The sequence below is a fragment of the Eubalaena glacialis genome, chromosome 11, assembly GCF_028564815.1.
Source record: "Eubalaena glacialis isolate mEubGla1 chromosome 11, mEubGla1.1.hap2.+ XY, whole genome shotgun sequence".
Lineage (NCBI taxonomy): Eukaryota > Metazoa > Chordata > Mammalia > Artiodactyla > Balaenidae > Eubalaena > Eubalaena glacialis.
In genome coordinates this window covers 52,897,220-52,914,826 of record NC_083726.1, presented here as the reverse complement: position 1 = coordinate 52,914,826, position 17,607 = coordinate 52,897,220, and the positions used below count along the sequence as shown (strand labels likewise).

At 38.6% G+C, this 17,607-nt stretch overlaps 2 protein-coding genes across 2 annotated transcripts in view; one reads left to right on the top strand and one right to left on the bottom strand.

The window, feature by feature from the left end:
- The window catches only part of WIF1 (WNT inhibitory factor 1), a 160,730-nt gene that overhangs the window by 108,477 nt on the left and 34,646 nt on the right, over positions 1 to 17,607 (bottom strand). The gene's annotated exons all lie outside the window — the stretch shown is intronic.
- LOC133101661 (metallothionein-1-like) lies at positions 15,118 to 15,288 on the top strand. Its single transcript, XM_061206646.1, has one exon. The coding sequence runs from the start codon at positions 15,118 to 15,120 to the stop codon at positions 15,286 to 15,288; it is 171 nt and encodes a 56-aa protein (XP_061062629.1).

Sequence of the window (17,607 nt, the reverse complement as noted above, 5' to 3'; positions counted from 1 at the left end):
GCTGGAGGAATCAGACTCCCTGAGTTCACACTATACCACAAAGCTACAGTAATCAAGACAAAATGATACTGGCACAAAAACAGAAATATAGATCAATGGTACAGGATAGAAAGCCCAGAGATAAACCCACGCACATATAGTCAACTAATCTATAACAAAGGAGGCAAGGATATACAATGGAGGAAAGACAATCTCTTCAATAAGTGGTGCTGGGGAAACTGGACAGCTACATGTAAAAGAATGAAATTAGAACACTACCTAACACCATACACAAAAATAAACTCAAAATGGATTAAAGACCTAAATGTAAGACCAGACAGTATAAAACTCTTGGAGGAAAACGTAGGAAGAACACTCTTTGACATAAATCACAGCAAGATCTTTTTTGACCCACCTCCTAGAGTAATGGAAATAAAAACAAAAATAAACAAAGGGGACCTAATGAAGCTTAAAAGCTTTTGCACAGCAAAGGAAACCATAAACAAGATGAAAAGACAACCCTCAGGATGGGAGAAAATATTTGCAAACGAAGCAACTGACAAAGGATTAATCTCTGAAATATACAAGCAGCTCATGCAGCTCAATATCAAAAAAACAAACAACCCAATCAAAAAATGGGCAGAAGACCTAAATAGACATTTCTCCAAAGAAGATATATAGATGGTCAAGAGGCACATAAAAAGCTGCTCAACATCACTAATTATTAGAGAAATGCAAATCAAAACTACAATGAGGTATCACCTCACACCAGTTAGAATGGGCATCATCAGAAAATCTACAAACAGCAAATGCTGGAGAGGGTGTGGAGAAAAGGGAACCCTCTTGCACTGTTGATGGGAATGTAAATTGGTACAGCCACTATGGAGAACAGTATGGAGGTTCCTTAAAAAACTAAAAATAAAATTACCATATGACCCAGCAATCCCACTACTGGGCATATACCCAGAGAAAACCATAATTCAAAAAGACACATTTGCCCCAATATAATAAGTAATAATGGAATATTACTCAGCCATAAAAAAGAACGAAATTAGGTCATTTGTAGAGACATTGATGGACCTAGAGAGTGTCACACAGAGTGAAGTAAGTCAGAAAGAGCAAAACAAATATCGTATATTAATGCATATATGTGGAATCTAAAAAAATGGTACAGATGAACTGGTTTGCAAGGCAGAAATAGAGACACAGATGTAGAGGACAAATGTATGGACACCAGGGGTGGAAGCAGGGGGTGGAGGTGGTGGTGGTGGGATGAATTGGGAGATTGGGATTGACATATATACACTAACATGTATAAAATAGATAACTAATAAGAACCTGCTGTAAAAAAAAATAAAAAGGATAAAAATAAAAAAAGAACATGTAATTCTGCAGCTCAAAACCTTGCAGAAGCCTCCCTTCTATCACAGGAAGAAGTTTTCAGTTGCTTACATTGTTCACATTAGTGGTTCTCAATCCTGGCTGCATAACAGAATCTCATGGGGCTCTTTTGAAACCTACCCATGCTAAGGTCCTATCCCAACCCAATAACATCAGGGCTGGCAGCATCAAGCTGGGGCTTTCCAGGTGATTCTAACGTGCAGTCAGTGTTCAGAACCTTTGCTTGTACCCAACACGTACACTCTCTACCTCTCTGACTTCTACAACTTTTCCCTAGCTCATTTCAGTCAGCCACACTGATCTTCCAACCCATCCATCACACTCCCTGCTCAAGGTCTGTATATCAACTATTCTCTCTGCCTGAAATGTTTTTCTCCTAGACAGCCACAGGCTTGCTCCCTCCCCTCCTTCAGGCCTTTGCTCAAATTTGTCTTTGCATTGAAGTCTCCTGTCCCCCCTATTTAAAGCCATATCCTCCTCCACCCTGCTCTGACACTCCCTGTCTCCCCTCCTTGTTTCATTTTGATCAGTAGCCTTTATCGCCATCTGACATAGCTTATGCACTTAATACACTCTCTCTTCTCCCTATCTCCACACTCCCCAAAACTAAGTTCTGTGAGCAGGGATTTTGTCTATTCTGTTCACTGCTATATTCCCAGGACCTAGGATCATGCCTGGCACTTATTTGGCACTCTATGCGTATTTGTTGAATCAATTAAGACAGAGAGAAAATAAAAAGCTCTATATAGGAACCCTATGTGTGACATATTTTACAGTTAACCGTTACCACAACACTAGAAAATAGATATTGGTAATTTTTTCACAGCTTCCCTCCTTCTAAGGTCACATCCCTAGAATATGGTATAGAAGAGATACTTCATTGGACTACCATGTATTTTGCTCCTTGTTGCCACCTGAAACTCCAAATTTATTGTCATTGTCACATGATGATCTTAAGCTCCACACAAGTATCAGGAAGAAGTGACTATGGGGTAGGCTGCACTTCCTATGCTGGCTTTTTCTTCCCCACTGACTCACTTACATGTAAGAACAGACAGGTCAGACTTCAGGGAAGTTTTGGGGAAGGAGAGGGTGTTTACATCAAAGAAATGCAAACATAGACTTAAATACTAGACATCTCTTTTCCTTAAAGTTCCTTTTGTTTCACCCTACAGTTCCCACTGGCTAGCTTTCTCCCCAGGCACCAGCCTTGTTCTCTCACCTTTTTTCTTCTCTTCCCTCCCTCATGTTCTCCCTCATCTCTAATCTGTTTACCTCTCCATTAAGCACAGTTTAGGTAAAATTTCCCCTTTCAGTACATGCTCTGAGATCCCACTTGCACTTCCCAATTATTGTTAATGTATTTTCCTAAATGAAAACAGCTCTCCCCCACCTTAGGAAGAACTATGGTGAGGGCTGTAGAAATCACTTCTCTCCATTAAACATTTTTACATATAGTGAAGGGAAAGAAAGAGGTTAAGGACTCATCCAAGGTAAAATATCCAGTAATCAGGATTCAAACCTAGATCGTCTGTGATACCTGTATTTCTTAGTGTTGATGACAAAAGAATCCTGTGTTAGGCAAAGATTAGTGTAACCATTTCACAGAGGAAGATACCATCTCACAGCAGTACTACCTTGTTCATTCAGCCTTGTTTATAAATGTGGGTCAACCCATTATACTTGTCTTTTCATTACACTGTAATAATAGCTGTAATACCTTACGTTGAGAAACCATAAGTTTGGTTAATATAATTAATAGAACTGTATTAGTTAATATAACTAATATATCTGTAATATTTTATTTTGAGGAACTAAAAGTTTAGGGAGATATATAATTATAGCCAACGATTATATGGTATTTACCAGGTTTTAAGCACACGTCTAAGCATTCTACATGTGTTAGCGTATATAACTCATGTAATCTTTGCGATGACTCTAATAATAACGATGATTATCCCCACTTGACAGTCAAGGTCACACAGCTAGTTAGTGATAGAGCTGGGATTTTAAACCAAATAGCCAGGCTCCAGAGTGTTTGCTCTTAATCTCTCTGCAGTATAAGGAAACCATCCCTACATTCTGACTCCACCCACACATGTTATTCTACATGCTTTATATATGTTAAAGTTCTCACTTAATCCTTACAAAGTCCAGTGAGGTGGGTACTCTTACCCACGTTTTACAAATATGGAAACTAAGGTTCATGGTTAAATTATTCATATAATATCATGGAGCAAATAAAGGGTAGGGCCAAGATTTGAACCCATGTCTTATTTACTATACCATATTCTCTTTTCAGAATATATAGTACATATATGAATGTACTTATACAAATACATACACACCACATGGAATCTAAGTTCTCAATGAGCTTACATGTTAAGAAAAAAGACAAACATATGAACTTCTGATTTTATTTTTGATTTAAAAAATATGATTGGAACCATGTTTTCCCCTTGACCTTGAGGGCAAAGATGATGTCCTATTTTTTTTAAATAATATGCTTTTTTTTGGTCACACAGCGCGGCATGTGGGATCTTCCCTGACCAGGGATCAAACCCAAACTCCCTGCAGTGGAAGCACAGAATCTTAACCACTGGACCTCCAGAGAAGTCCTGATGTCCTATTTTTGTCTGTATCTCTAACACTAACACTAAGCACAGTGTAAATGAGTGAAAAAGAAATGTTCATTCCAATGAATAGGGATTTACTTCTTAAATCATGAATATTGGAATATGATGGACTCCTCTAAAAATGACTTTTTAATGCTTTAAGTGTGATGCAAATTGGAAGTGACCATAAGTAGAAGAGATAGTGTAATATTTGGCAGATGATTAGCTTCACAAATGAATTAGCTTTAGTTATTCAGTATAGTTCATGGGATTCAGCCAAATGGTAAGGCTGAAGTAAAACAGGCTCTGAATATGGGGAATTTGGTTATAGAAACTGCTCTTTGGGTTATGGAGAAAACTGTCAGTCAACAGATACTTTAAGATTCTGTGGGTGATTTACAAAAGAAAGGGGATAATAAAACGGTCTTTGAACAAAAGGTTATTTCAACCTGGAAAGAGTGCCTGGAAAATATTCTTTGAAGGAGAATAAGGGCAATGTACCTAGGTGGGTTTCTACACTGGACCATTCTGGGCAGGAGCTAGAATGGGGTGGTAGGAACTGTGGTCAGCAGAATAATGGCCCCCAAAGATGTCCATGTCCTAATCCCCAGAACCTCTGGACATGTTACCTTACATGGCAAAAGGACTTTACAGGTGTGATTAAGTTAAAGATCTTGAGGTGGTGAGATCATCTTGGATTATCCAGGTGGGCCCAATGTGATCAAAGGGTCCTTGTAAGTGAAAGAGGGAGGCAGGAGAGTCAGACTTAGAGAAAGAGACGTGATAACAGAAGCACGGATTGGAGTGATGTGCTTTGAAGAGAGAGGAGAGGACCACAGGCCAAGGAATGCAGGCAGCCTCTAGGAGCTAGATGAGAAAACAAAGCGGTTTTTCCTCTAGAGCCTCCAGGTGCAACACAGCCCTGTCTATACTTTGCTTTTAATCCAATTAGACCCATTTTGGATTTCTACCCTCCATAACTATAAGATAATAAATTTGTATTGTTTTAAGCCATTAATTATGAGGCAGTTTGTTACAGCAGTGATAGGAAACTGATAGAGAATCCAAGCCAAGCCAAGAAGCCAAGTTACAAGGTTAATAAATTTGACGATGTAAAATTTCCATATATCCAAAATAAAAAACAAATGACAAACTGAGAAAGATACCTGCGACAAATATGACAGACATAGAAGAAATCACCTTAGTATCAAAAAAGAGCTCTATCGAATTAGAAAATTTCCTAATGGAAAAGTGGACAAAGGACATAAATAGATAATAACTAGGAAGAATGCAAATGGCAACAAGCATATGTTTTTAAAAAATTATCTCATCTTAAATGAAGAAATGCAAATTAAAACACAACCAAGATACCATTTTAAATTGACAAAACTGGAACAGACTTTTTTTAAAACTCATATTCAGAGTTAGCAAGAATTCCACCAGACTGGCAGTCATAGCCACTGCTGGTAAAAATGTTTTATGAGCACTTTATGAAAAAAAATTGCTAATATGTATTAAAAGGTATAAAAATGTTTACCTTTTTGCTCCAGTGGTTCTACGTATAGGGATTGGCTGGTTTTCCTCCTTCTGTCCCTCCATGTCACCACTCCACCCTTTTTGGTCCTACTCTATGTTGTCTAGGGAAAGATCCCTGAGCTCCCTTGCTTTCTAGCTTCTAGTTGGGTTTAGCCAGTGAAAGCACTGAAAGGAGAAGAGAGGACAGAAAATGGGAGATCTGGGGACATCTACTTCCCACCACCTGATTCCTCACTGCTGCCATGGTTTTGTGAGCAACTTTGTTCTTTAAAGCCAGTGGTTCTCAAACTTCAACACATCAGAATCATCTGGAAGCCTCGTTTCCAAATTGGTAGGACAGGGTAAGGCCTGAGAATTTGCATTTCTGATAGGTTTCCTGGTGTTGCTGATGCTACTGGTCCAGGGACCACACTTTGAGAAGTACAGCTTTAAGGCCACGGTTCCTTGTGGGGTAGCCCTAGTTGCTCAGCTGAGACTTTCTTTGTGAGGCAGTGACACTGTAGCCCTTTTCTCTGTCTGGTTAGGCATGGGAAGGGTGTGTTTGCCAGTCCCTGAGTGCTTCACCATTCCTTGTTGATTCTTTAACCCTGCCCACACCTCTTGTCATCAGTCCCTTCATGAAAGTCTCTTGAATTAAACATTTGGAATATGCCATCAGTTCCCTGCTAAAACCCTGGCTGATATAGGGATTTATCCTTGAGAAATAATCAAACGTACAGACACAGACTTAGGGGCAAGAATGTTGTTTGCAGCATAATTTACAACAGCAAAAACATTAGAAACAAGGTGCATGGCCAACACAAGGGAAAAGATGGAATATGAGGCAGCTATGAATGGCTAACTGCATAATTGTATTGACTAACCTAGGGAACGCTCATAAAGCAACGTTTAAGTGAGAATGAGATATAAAACCATACTTAGTGAATGCCCACAATTTTTATAATTTTGTGTGGATGTGCTTGTATAAGGTTTGAATTGAGATGAAATTGGAGAGAGTAGTTTATTGAATGAGGATTTGATTTGCCAGTGTATTTGTATTTTTCTGATTGAATGTTTTGAACCACAGGTGTAAATCCAATTAATAGGGGGCCCAGGTTTGATCCCTGGTCGGGGAACTAGATTCCACATGCATGTCACAACTAAGAGTTCACATGGCACAACTAAGGAGCCTGCCTGCTGCAATTAAGACCAAGCACAACCAAATAAATAAATAAATATATTTTTTTAAATGGGCAGAAGACCTAAATAGACATTTCTGCAAAGAAAACACACAGATGACCAACAGGCACATGAAAAGATGTTCCACATCTCTAATTATCAGAGAAATGCAAATCAAAACTACAATGAGATACCACCTCACACTGGTCAGAATGGCCATTGTCAAAAAGTCTACAAATAATAAATGCTGGAAAGGGTGTGGAGGAAAGGGAACCCTTCTACACAGTTGGTGGGAATGTAAATTGGTACAGCCACTATGAAGAACAGTATGGAGGTTCCTTAAAAAACTAAAAATAGACTTGCCATATGATCCAGCAATCCTACTCCTGAGCATATCCAGACAAAACTGTAATTCAGAAAGATACATGCACCCCTGTGTTTACAGCAGCACTATTCACAATAGCCAAGACATGGAAACAATGTAAATGTCCATCGACAGATGAATGGATAAAGAAGATGTGGTATATATATACAATGGAATACTACTCAGCCATAAAAAAGAATGAAATAATGCCATTTGCAGCAACATGGATGAACCTAGAGATTATCATACTAAGTGAAGTAAGTCAGGAAGAGAAAGACAAATACCATGTGATATCATTTATATGTGGAATCTAAAATATGACACAAATGAACATATCTACAAAACAAAAACAGACTCACAGATATAGAGAACAGACTTGTGGTTGCCAAGGGGGGTGGAGGAGGGACGGATTGGGAGGTTGGGATTAGCAGATGCAAACTATTATGTAGAATGGATAAACAACAAGGGCCAACTGTATAGCATAGGATATATTCAATGTCCTGGGATAAACCATAATGGGAAAGAATATGAAAAATATGAAAAAGAATATATATGTATAACTGAATCACTTTGCTGTACAACATAAATTAACACTGTAAATCAACTATACTTCAATAAAGTTTTTTTAAAAAGACACAAAGACCAATGTGGGATAGTGGAAAGAACGCGACTTGGGATTAAAACACTAGAATTTGATTTTAGGCTTCGTCACAACCACAATCAAGCAGTCCATGAAATCTGCTGCAAAATATATAGTAGAACATAAATTATAAAGCTCAATTATGTAATCAGGGAATCACGAAAAGCGTCTTCATCAGAGTCTGAATGCTCTGTGACATGAATAGCAAGTATGTGCTTACTAAGCTGGAGTTAACATTAGTCTATCCTTCTAATCCTTCTCTACTTCAGAACAGACGTGCACATTGTTCTCCCTGCATACGCATAATTATGAAAGTTTTGGCATATTAGTTACAGTGAGAATGAACATTCAAAAGCCAGAGCTGATGGTTAAAACAGAGGTGGCATTATTCTTAGACAGGAAAATGGGTATCTTGTCCCTGACTCTTAATTACAGTATGTTTCCATAAAGAAAACTGGAAAGGCTGTTTAGGAATCTAGCTTACAGAAAATAAGCAATCCCACATTTGTATGAGCCAGAGATAAAATTATTTTTTAATTATACAATGGGAAGAAAGACAACCCAATAATGGACTAATGGCATCAAACTGATAATGACTGAGGGATTCAAATAAAATATGAATGTAGGATAAACCTGAAATGCTGAATTAAAAGGGATATGAGCAACTAAGATGCGATCAGATTTCCAATTCTGACATTTCCTTCTCTGATCACAGCATCCTAATCATCCCATTCTTTCACTCCTACTGAACGTCCTATTTGTCCAAATAATAAATTCAAGTGTTACATTTGCCTGTTCTTTCAGCATATCTACAGGCTGCAGCTTCATTTATCTCCCTACCCCGTGTGACGCTATGCCAGTGGTGCTCGTTTGATCACTAGACTGGACTGTCTCATCGATACGTATACTTGTGCCATAGTCTGTTTGGCCAGACCTCGAGCTTAGGAATCTCTAATGTCTGTTTTCTTTGCTCATACTCTGAAGCTGCCAAACCCAGCTGTAGAATCACAGAGCTAACCTCGCCTTCTGCCTACAATGGTGATAAAGGACACAATGAAAAATCTCTTCCAAATGCCCTCCTGATTAACCAGGAGAGTATCTTAAATGAGAAAACTCGTCTATGAACATAGTAAAATAAAAGATATAGTCAGATTCTGTTAAGAGACAAAATAATCCTGCCTAACTTTCTGTGAAGTAGGATTGAAATATAAGAACCTTGTTCTTGCTTATTACTTGTTGCCACAGTGACCATGACTCAGTAAGTAAAGGAATTAACGTTCCATTCATTCTGAGCTACCTAGGCCATTTATTATCAGGTGAGAAAGCCATAGAATGACATTTTTAGGTATCCAAGAACACAGAAGCCAGATTGTCTTCCCAAATAAATGCCCTGAAGGCCTACTTCAGAACCCCAACATATTAATAAAAATTTAGATTCAAGAAAACAAAAGTGGTGGCTAAAGGAATTGGGGTAATCAATAAGGTAAGTTAAATATCTAGAGAGAAGTTGAATTTTTACAAATAGTGTATAAATTTGAAATAAAGTTACTTGAAACAGATGATTTATACTATTTAGCACGAAGACAGTGATGCAGTTTATGACTACGGTCTAAATGAAACCACACCCTCCCCCCACCACCAAAAAAAAAAAAACACTGGAGAGAAAGGAGAAGCTTCACCAAAGGAAACCAAAGCCCTGGGTTTCACATCCTTCATAATGGGGAGTAAAGTTCTTATGCTGCCCTTGATTTTAATAATTAGATGGCAAAAGTCTAAGAATGGTTTAACTGAAACAGGATGCTTTCCTTCTTAATTATTGCAGAGAATAAGAACAAACTAACAATCCATGTCTAAAAGAGGAAAGGGATTAAAACCCAGGAAGTATAAAATAAGATCTTTTAATTTTTGTAACAATTAAAATGGTCATTTACCTCTTTTTCTGCCCAGTACCTCTGCATGTTTCTGAGAAAAGAACCCCATGCCCCCATCCCCACTCTAACCATAGACTCCAAATGGAGATAACGTCGTTTTACATGATCTTATGTACCTGGTCTAGACTATGCAGAAGTGAGTATCTGACTTAAGCTGGGTCAATCCTAGAACCTCATCATCCCCACCCACTCACCACACAGTCCTGTATACTGGTTGGGTTCATAGGCAAATAGACATTTGGCACAAACCGTGAACATCATATTACTTCTCCAGGGTTTGTTCAACAGGACTTGTGCAAATGGGTTTTTTTAACTTTGATGATAAAGCTGGGAAGATGGGTGGAGAAGTATGTGTGGACAAGGAGTAGTCAGAGAGGGACTTCCCTGGCGGTCCAGTGGTTAAGACGCTGCACTTCTACGACAGGGGGCGCAGGTTCGATCCCTGGTCGGCACCGCCAAAAAAAAAAAAGAGTAGTCAGAGAGAAGCAAAGAAGGGAGGTGGAGCTAGAAGATCGTGGTAGCCTCAAGTCTCTGACTCAGGGGGTCTCTAGCTGCACTCTTGCCCTTTCTGGTTACAGGAGCCAATGAATTTCCATTTTGCCTAAGTTAATTCAAGATGAATTTCTACATGTTAAAACCAAATACATGCATGTAAGATTTATGATTATAAATGTAAATGAGTTTAATATTTTTAGTAAAAAGTCAAAGACTCAGATTCCAATGGAAAATAAATCCAATTCTATGGCCCCCTCCTCACTACTTAACATCTTGAAATCATCTGGAATTCTACTTCTGGAAAATTAACTTTTACATTGTGTATTAATAATAAATTAGTCATAGTGATAACATTTACAGATTCCTTTATTGTGATAATTAAATGAGCTAATGCATGAAAAGTATTTGGCATGATGCTTGCCACATACTAATCCTTCAACAGTGTTTGCAATGATGAGGAGGATTATTAATATTATTATCACTCCACACAGAGCCCTTCTCTCTCTGCAAGCTCTCTTTTCGTGATCTTATCCTCAGCTTTCACTATCACAACTACCTGGATGATTTCCCAACCTATGTCACCTACCTGGACACCACTCCTGGGCTTCCTTGTTTTACTTTCAATTTCTCGTACAAATCACCACTTAAATATTCCACCAGCACATCGAGCTCAACACATCCAAATTAAACTATCTCCTAATTTCCTAATTCCTGTTAATGGAACAAGCATTCTCCCCATTCCCTAATCTGGAAAGCTTTGCTGCTCCTCTTACCTTGCCCGCACCCCTCAGCAAGATAGTTGAGCCCAGTGCCTGGATCATGTAGCTGCACAGTCCATGCCGGTCTACTTCCCTATCCTCCTTTAACTTTACTACATCGTTAAGCCCTGTAAAAAAAAACTTTTAAAAATGCCGCTGTGTTTACCTTCCTCTTTATGACTCCCCCCTTCCAATGTATTACTTTTCACTAGTATTGAGTTACACTCCTAGTTTTCCTCCTTATTTTCCAATTTCTTCTCCCTTCTGCTATCCTTACAGATTAATCCTCCTCAAACATCGTGCCAATCATGCATTTGTTATATGTTAACTAACAGGTTCCTTGTTTTGAACATAAGTCTAAACCCGTCAGCCCATCATGCCAGGCTTTCTACTAACATGGGTCTAACCTACATCACCAACTGCCGCCTTTATGGACACTATGGCTCAGTTGACTGGGCACACTGACCCCTCCTTGATAACCCCAAACATTTTCTGAACTCTCTGGTTTTATCCTTGATATTTCTTCTGCCTGGAAAGTGTTCTTGAACAATCTCTGCCTGTCAAATCCTATCTAACCTTCCAGGACGTTGTCAGAAACCACCCTTGTCAAAAAGCCTTGATTCATGCACCAGCTATGGCTTGTTCTTCAAGCCACTGTAGCATTCTGTATGCCTCTAATAGTGATGAAAATATTTTTCTTTAAATTAAAGATTTTCAGGATCTGTTATCTTGATCTTTTACCAGATCGTAAATTGTTTAAAGGGTTTTGTCCCACTTATCTTTTAATTTTCTGTAGGCCCTTGTTTGTATAGCATATTTCACAGAGTTGGTACTCAATAAATATTTGTTAAATTTAATAAAGATTGTATAATTTAAGACAGAAAAAATTATTCTGAAAGCATGACCAAGGTTTTTTAAGCAGACTATGTAAAATAAAGGCTTGTGAACAGTCAGCTCTACCCACCACCAGAGCCTCCCATCAAGCATCTTAGATAGCCTCAACCACCAGAGGGCAGACAGCAGAAGCAAGAAAAACTATAATCCTGCAGCCTGTGGAACAAAAACCACATTCACAGAAAGACAGACAAGATGAAAAGGCAGAGGGCTATATACCAGATGAAGGAACAAGATAAAACCCCAGAAAAACAACTAAATGAAGTGGAGATAGGCAACCTTCCAGAAAAAGAATTCAGAATAATGATCGTGAAGATGATCCAGGACCTCAGAATAAGAATGGAGGCAAAGATCGAGAAGATGCAAGAAATGTTTAACAAAGACCTACAAGAATTAAAGAACAAACAAACAGAGATGAACCATACAATAACTGAAATGAAAAATACACTAGAAGGAATCAATAGCAGAATAACTGAGGCAGAAGAACGGATAAGTGACCTGGAAGACAGAATGGTGGAATTCACTGCTGTGGAACAGAATAAAGAAAAAAGAATGAAAAGAAATGAAGACAGCCTAAGAGACCTCTGGGACAACATTAAACGCAATAACATTCGCATTATAGGGGTCCCAGAAGGAGAAGAGAGACAGAAAGGACCAGAGAAAATATTTGAAGAGATTATAGTCGAAAACTTCCCTAACATGGGAAAGGAAATAGCCACCCAAGTCCAGGAAGCGCAGAGAGTCCCATACAGGATAAACCCAAGGAGAAACACGCCGAGACACATAGTAATCAAATTGGCAAAAATTAAAGACAAAGAAAAATTATTGAAAGCAGCAAGGGAAAAACGACAAATAACATACAAGGGAACTCCCATAAGGTTAACAGCTGATTTCTCAGCAGAAACTCTACAAGCCAGAAGGGAGTGGCATGATATACTTAAAGTGATGAAAGGGAAGAACCTACAACCAAGATTACTCTACCCGGCAAGGATCTCATTTAGATTTGATGGAGAAATTAAAACCTTTACAGACAAGCAAAAGCTAAGAGAATTCAGCACCACCAAACCAGCTCTACAACAAATGCTAAAGGAACTTCTCTAAGTGGGAAACACAAAAGAGAAGAAAAGGACCTACAAAAACAAACCCAAAACAATTAAGAAAATGGTAATAGGAACATACATATAGATAATTACCTTAAACGTGAATGGATTAAATGCTCCAACCAAAAGACACAGGCTTGCTGAATGGATACAAAAACAAGACCCATATATATGCTGTCTACAAGAGACCCACTTCAGACCTAGGGACACATACAGACTGAAAGTGAGGGGATGGAAAAAGATATTCCATGCAAATGGAAATCAAAAGAAAGCTGGAGTAGCTATACTCATATCAGATAAAATAGACTTTAAAATAAAGAATGTTGCAAGAGACAAGGAAGGACACTACATAATGATCAAGGGATCAAGCCAAGAAGAAGATATAAAAATTATAAATATATATGCACCCAACATACGAGCACCTCAATACATAAGGCAACTGCTAACAGTTATAAAAGAGGAAATCGACAGTAACACAATAATAGTGGGGGACTTTAACACCTCACTTACACCAATGGACAGATCATCCAAAATGAAAATAAATAAGGAAACAGAAGCTTTAAATGACACAATAGACCAGATAGATTTAATTGTTATTTATAGGACATTCCATCCAAAAACAGAAGATTACACTTTTTTCTCAAGTGCGCATGGAACATTCTCCAGAATAGATCACATTTTGGGTCACAAATCAAGCCTCAGTAAATTTAAGAAAATTGAAATCATATCAAGCATCTTTTCTGACCACAACGTTATGAGATTAGAAATGAATTACAGGGAAAAAAACGTAAAAAACACAAACACATGGAGGCTAAACAATACGTTACTAAATAACCAAGAGATCACTGAAGAAACCAAGGCTTGTTCAAGTACAAAAGGCTATTTACTATATGTAAATCTTTGCTTAGAGAATGAACTAGCTAAATATGTCTCTGAACAACACAAGACAAGGCACACACAATTTTTATGGCAGTAGACCTGAAAGAAACATGTACTTTGCAGAAAAACCAGGCCACAGAAACACCTGTGGCATATGAATAAAGGTCTTTCTGAATATTTGATGAAGTGCCAGAGGTTGCTCTTTGCACACAGCTTATTTAGAAATATTTGGCTCTCCACGTTACTTTTGTTAATACAGAGATAACAGCAGCTTTCAAACACTACACTGTACAGCCTGAGTAGAGGTGAGAAAATAATGGAATATAGGGCTAGGAATGCAGATTGCAGCCGAATTCTGGAGGACCTGGAATGCTGGTATCGGGATTTTATTTAGTAAGCAACTCATTGAAATTTTTTGTTGTTGTTTCTTACTGTTTGTGCTTGATCCTGTGAGCACCATCATAGAAATGTGCTTCAGGAAAATTAACTGCAGAGCAGAGGATAGTTTGGATTGGAAAGAGAGCCTAGAGGTAAGGACCTAGCTGGTCTACTTAGAGTAGAAAAAGGTCAAATGCACTAAAGTTGCAGAAGTAATGGACAGGAGGGAAAGGATGCTGATGCAGGAACTATTACAAAGGATTAGCAAGTGACCTGAAAACGATTACGATGATCAGGGTAAGGAGAAACCAAAAATAGCTCCTCAAGTTTTGACTCGGAGAGTACAGACAGACAGTAATAATGTGGGGAGAGAGGGAGGGAGAGAGAGAGAGAGAGAGAGAGAGAGGGAGGGACACAGGGAACACCCTAGAGGAGCTGGAAATGTTAATTTTATTTCCTTTACTCCTGTAAAAACAGGTTTTCTTCTTACTTCCCTCATTGTTCCTTCTTAGTCTTACATGTTAGTTTCTCTTCCTTTGTCCTTTAAAAGTTAGCATTTCAGACAAGTCACTAATATCTGGGCAATGCAAGCCAGTTAGATACCTCTTTCTGTGTAGCAAATGGAATAAAATTTTAAAGGATTTATCACCTGCAGTATTGTTATCAGTGTAGATAAAAGATATGTTAAAAAAAAAAAAAAGATATGGTTATGTGCTCCTGAGGGAGGGGAGTATAAATTGGGAATTAGATTTTATATTTAGAGGTACATATACTATATACTTCGGGGTTTTACAGTTTAAATCAACTTTATTGATATTTACATATGATAAAATACATTCATTTAAGCGTATTGTTTGGTACGTTTTGATGAAAGCGTACCCACGTAACTACTATTCCAATTAAAATAAAGGAAACTTTGTACAAACCTTGCACCAGCCCAAATGCCTCTCTGCCACTGCTTTGGACCTCTGGCGTCACCTTGGCTTGAAATGGACCCTAGCTGCTCCTGTTCCACTGGTGGATCCTGCACCTGTGCTAACTCTTGCAAACTCACCTCCTGCAAGAAGGGCTGCCCCTCCTGCTGCTTCATGGGCTGTGCCAAGCATACCCATGGCTGTGTCTGCACAGCAGCACTGGACAAGTGCAACCGCTGCCCCTGATGCCAGGCAGATCCCGCTCCCGGATGTAAACAGCACCGCGTACAAACCTGCATTTTTTTTTTTTTCATGCTACCCTAACCGGATTGCTGCATTCCTTTTTCTATAAAATATTTGAAGGACAGTAAGCTCATCTAGATTCTTTTAAAAAAACTTTATTACCCTCCAAATTCACTCATATCCCTTTGCTGTCATTTTCTCTCTAACCGCCCCCTCCCGAAACATAAACATGATTCTGCTTTCTGTCACCATGGATTATTTTTCCTGTTTCAAAATTTCAAATAAATGGAATCATATGGTATGTAATTTTTGTGTCATTTGTAACTAAAGAAAAGTTTTCAAATGTCTCCAGATTGATGTACATTAATAGTTCATTCCTTATAATTACTGAGTAGTTCCAATACAGTTCCAATTTCATTAGTTCCACTAAAATTTGTTTATATAGTCACCTGTTGATAGATTCTGTTTCCAGTTTTTGCTCACTGTGAATAAAATTGTTATTAACATTCATTTTTTTTATTGGAACATAGTTGCTTTACAAGGTTGTGTTAGTTTCAATGAAGTGAATAAGCTATGTTTATATATATAATCCCTCCCTCTTGTACCTCCCTCCCACCCCCCCATCCCACCCATCTAGGTCATCACACAGCACGGAGCTGAGCTCCCTGTGCTGTGCAGCAGGTTCCCACTAGCTATCTATTTTACACCTGGTAGTGTATATATGTCAATCATAATCTCCCAATTCGTCCCACCCTCCCCTTCCCCCACTCTGTCCACATGTCCATTCTCTACAACTATGTCTCTATTCCTGCCCTGCAAATAGATTCATCTGTATTCATCAGATTCCACATATATGTGTTAATATACGATATTTGTTTTTAGTCTTTCTGACTTGCTTCACTCTGTATGACACTCTAGGTCCATCCACATCTCTACAAATGACCCAATTTCGTTCCTTTTTATGACTGAGTAATATTTCATTGTATACAGGTAACACATCTTCTTTATCCATTCATCTGTCGATGGACATTGAACTTGTTTCCATGTCCTCGCTATTGTAAATAGTACTGCAGTGAACACTGGGGTACACGTCTTTTTTTTTTAAATTAATTTATTTATTTTTGGCTGTGTTGGGTTTTCGTTGCTGCACTGGATTTCTCTAGTTGAGGCGAGCAGGGGCTACTCTTTGTTGTGGTGCACAGGCTTCTCATTGCAGTGGCTTCTCTTGTGGAGCACAGGCTCTAGGCATGCGGGCTTCAGTAGTTGTGGCACGCAGGCTCAGTAGTTGTGGCTCACAGTCTCTAGGGCGCAGGCTCGGTAGTTGTAGCGCATGGGCTTAGCTGCTCCGCGGCATGTGGGATCTTCCTGGACCAGGGCTTGAACCCGTGTCACCTGCACTGGCAGGCGGATACTTAACCACTGCGCCACCAGGGAAGCCCCCGTATGTCTTTTTGAATTATGGTTTTCTCAGGGTATATGCCCAGTAGTGGATTGCTGGGTCATATGGTAGTTCTATTTTTAGTTTTTTAAGGTACTTCCATACTGTTCTCCATAGTGGCTGTATCAATTTGTATTCCCACCAACAGTGCAAGAGGGTTCCCTTTTCTTCACACCCTCTCCAGCATTTATTGTTTGTAGATTTTCTGATGATGCCCATTCTAACCGGTGTGAGGTGATACCTCATTGTAGTTTTGATTTGCATTTCTCTAATAATTAGTGATGTTGTGCAGCTTTTCATGTGCCTCTTGGCCATCTGTATGTCTTCTTTGGAGAAATGTCTATTTAGGTCTTCTGCCCATTTTTTGATTGGGTTGTTTGTTTTTTTCATATTGCGCTGCTTTGTATACTTTGGAGATTAATCTTTTGTGAGTTGCTTCATTTGCAAATATTTTTTCCCATTCTGAGGGTTGTCTTTTCGTCTTGTTTAGGGGTTCCTTTGCTGTGCAAAAGCTTTTGTTTCATTAGGTCTCATTTGTTTATCTTTGTTTTTATTTTCATTACTCTAGGAGGTGGGTCAAAAAAGATCAGTATCTTATAGTTTTCTGAATACAGATCTTTTACCTCCTTAGGTAGGTTTATTCCTAGGTATTTTATTCTTTTTGTTGCAATGGTGAATGGGATTGTTTCCTTAATTTCTCTTTTTGATCTTTCATTGTTAGTGTATAGGAATGCACGAGATTTCTGTGCATTAGTTTTGTATCCTGCAACTCTACCAAATTCACTGATTACCTCTAGTAGTTTTCTGGTGGCATCTTTAGGATTATCTACGTATAGTATCATGTCATCTGCAAACAGTGACAGTTTTACTTCTTCTTTTCCAAT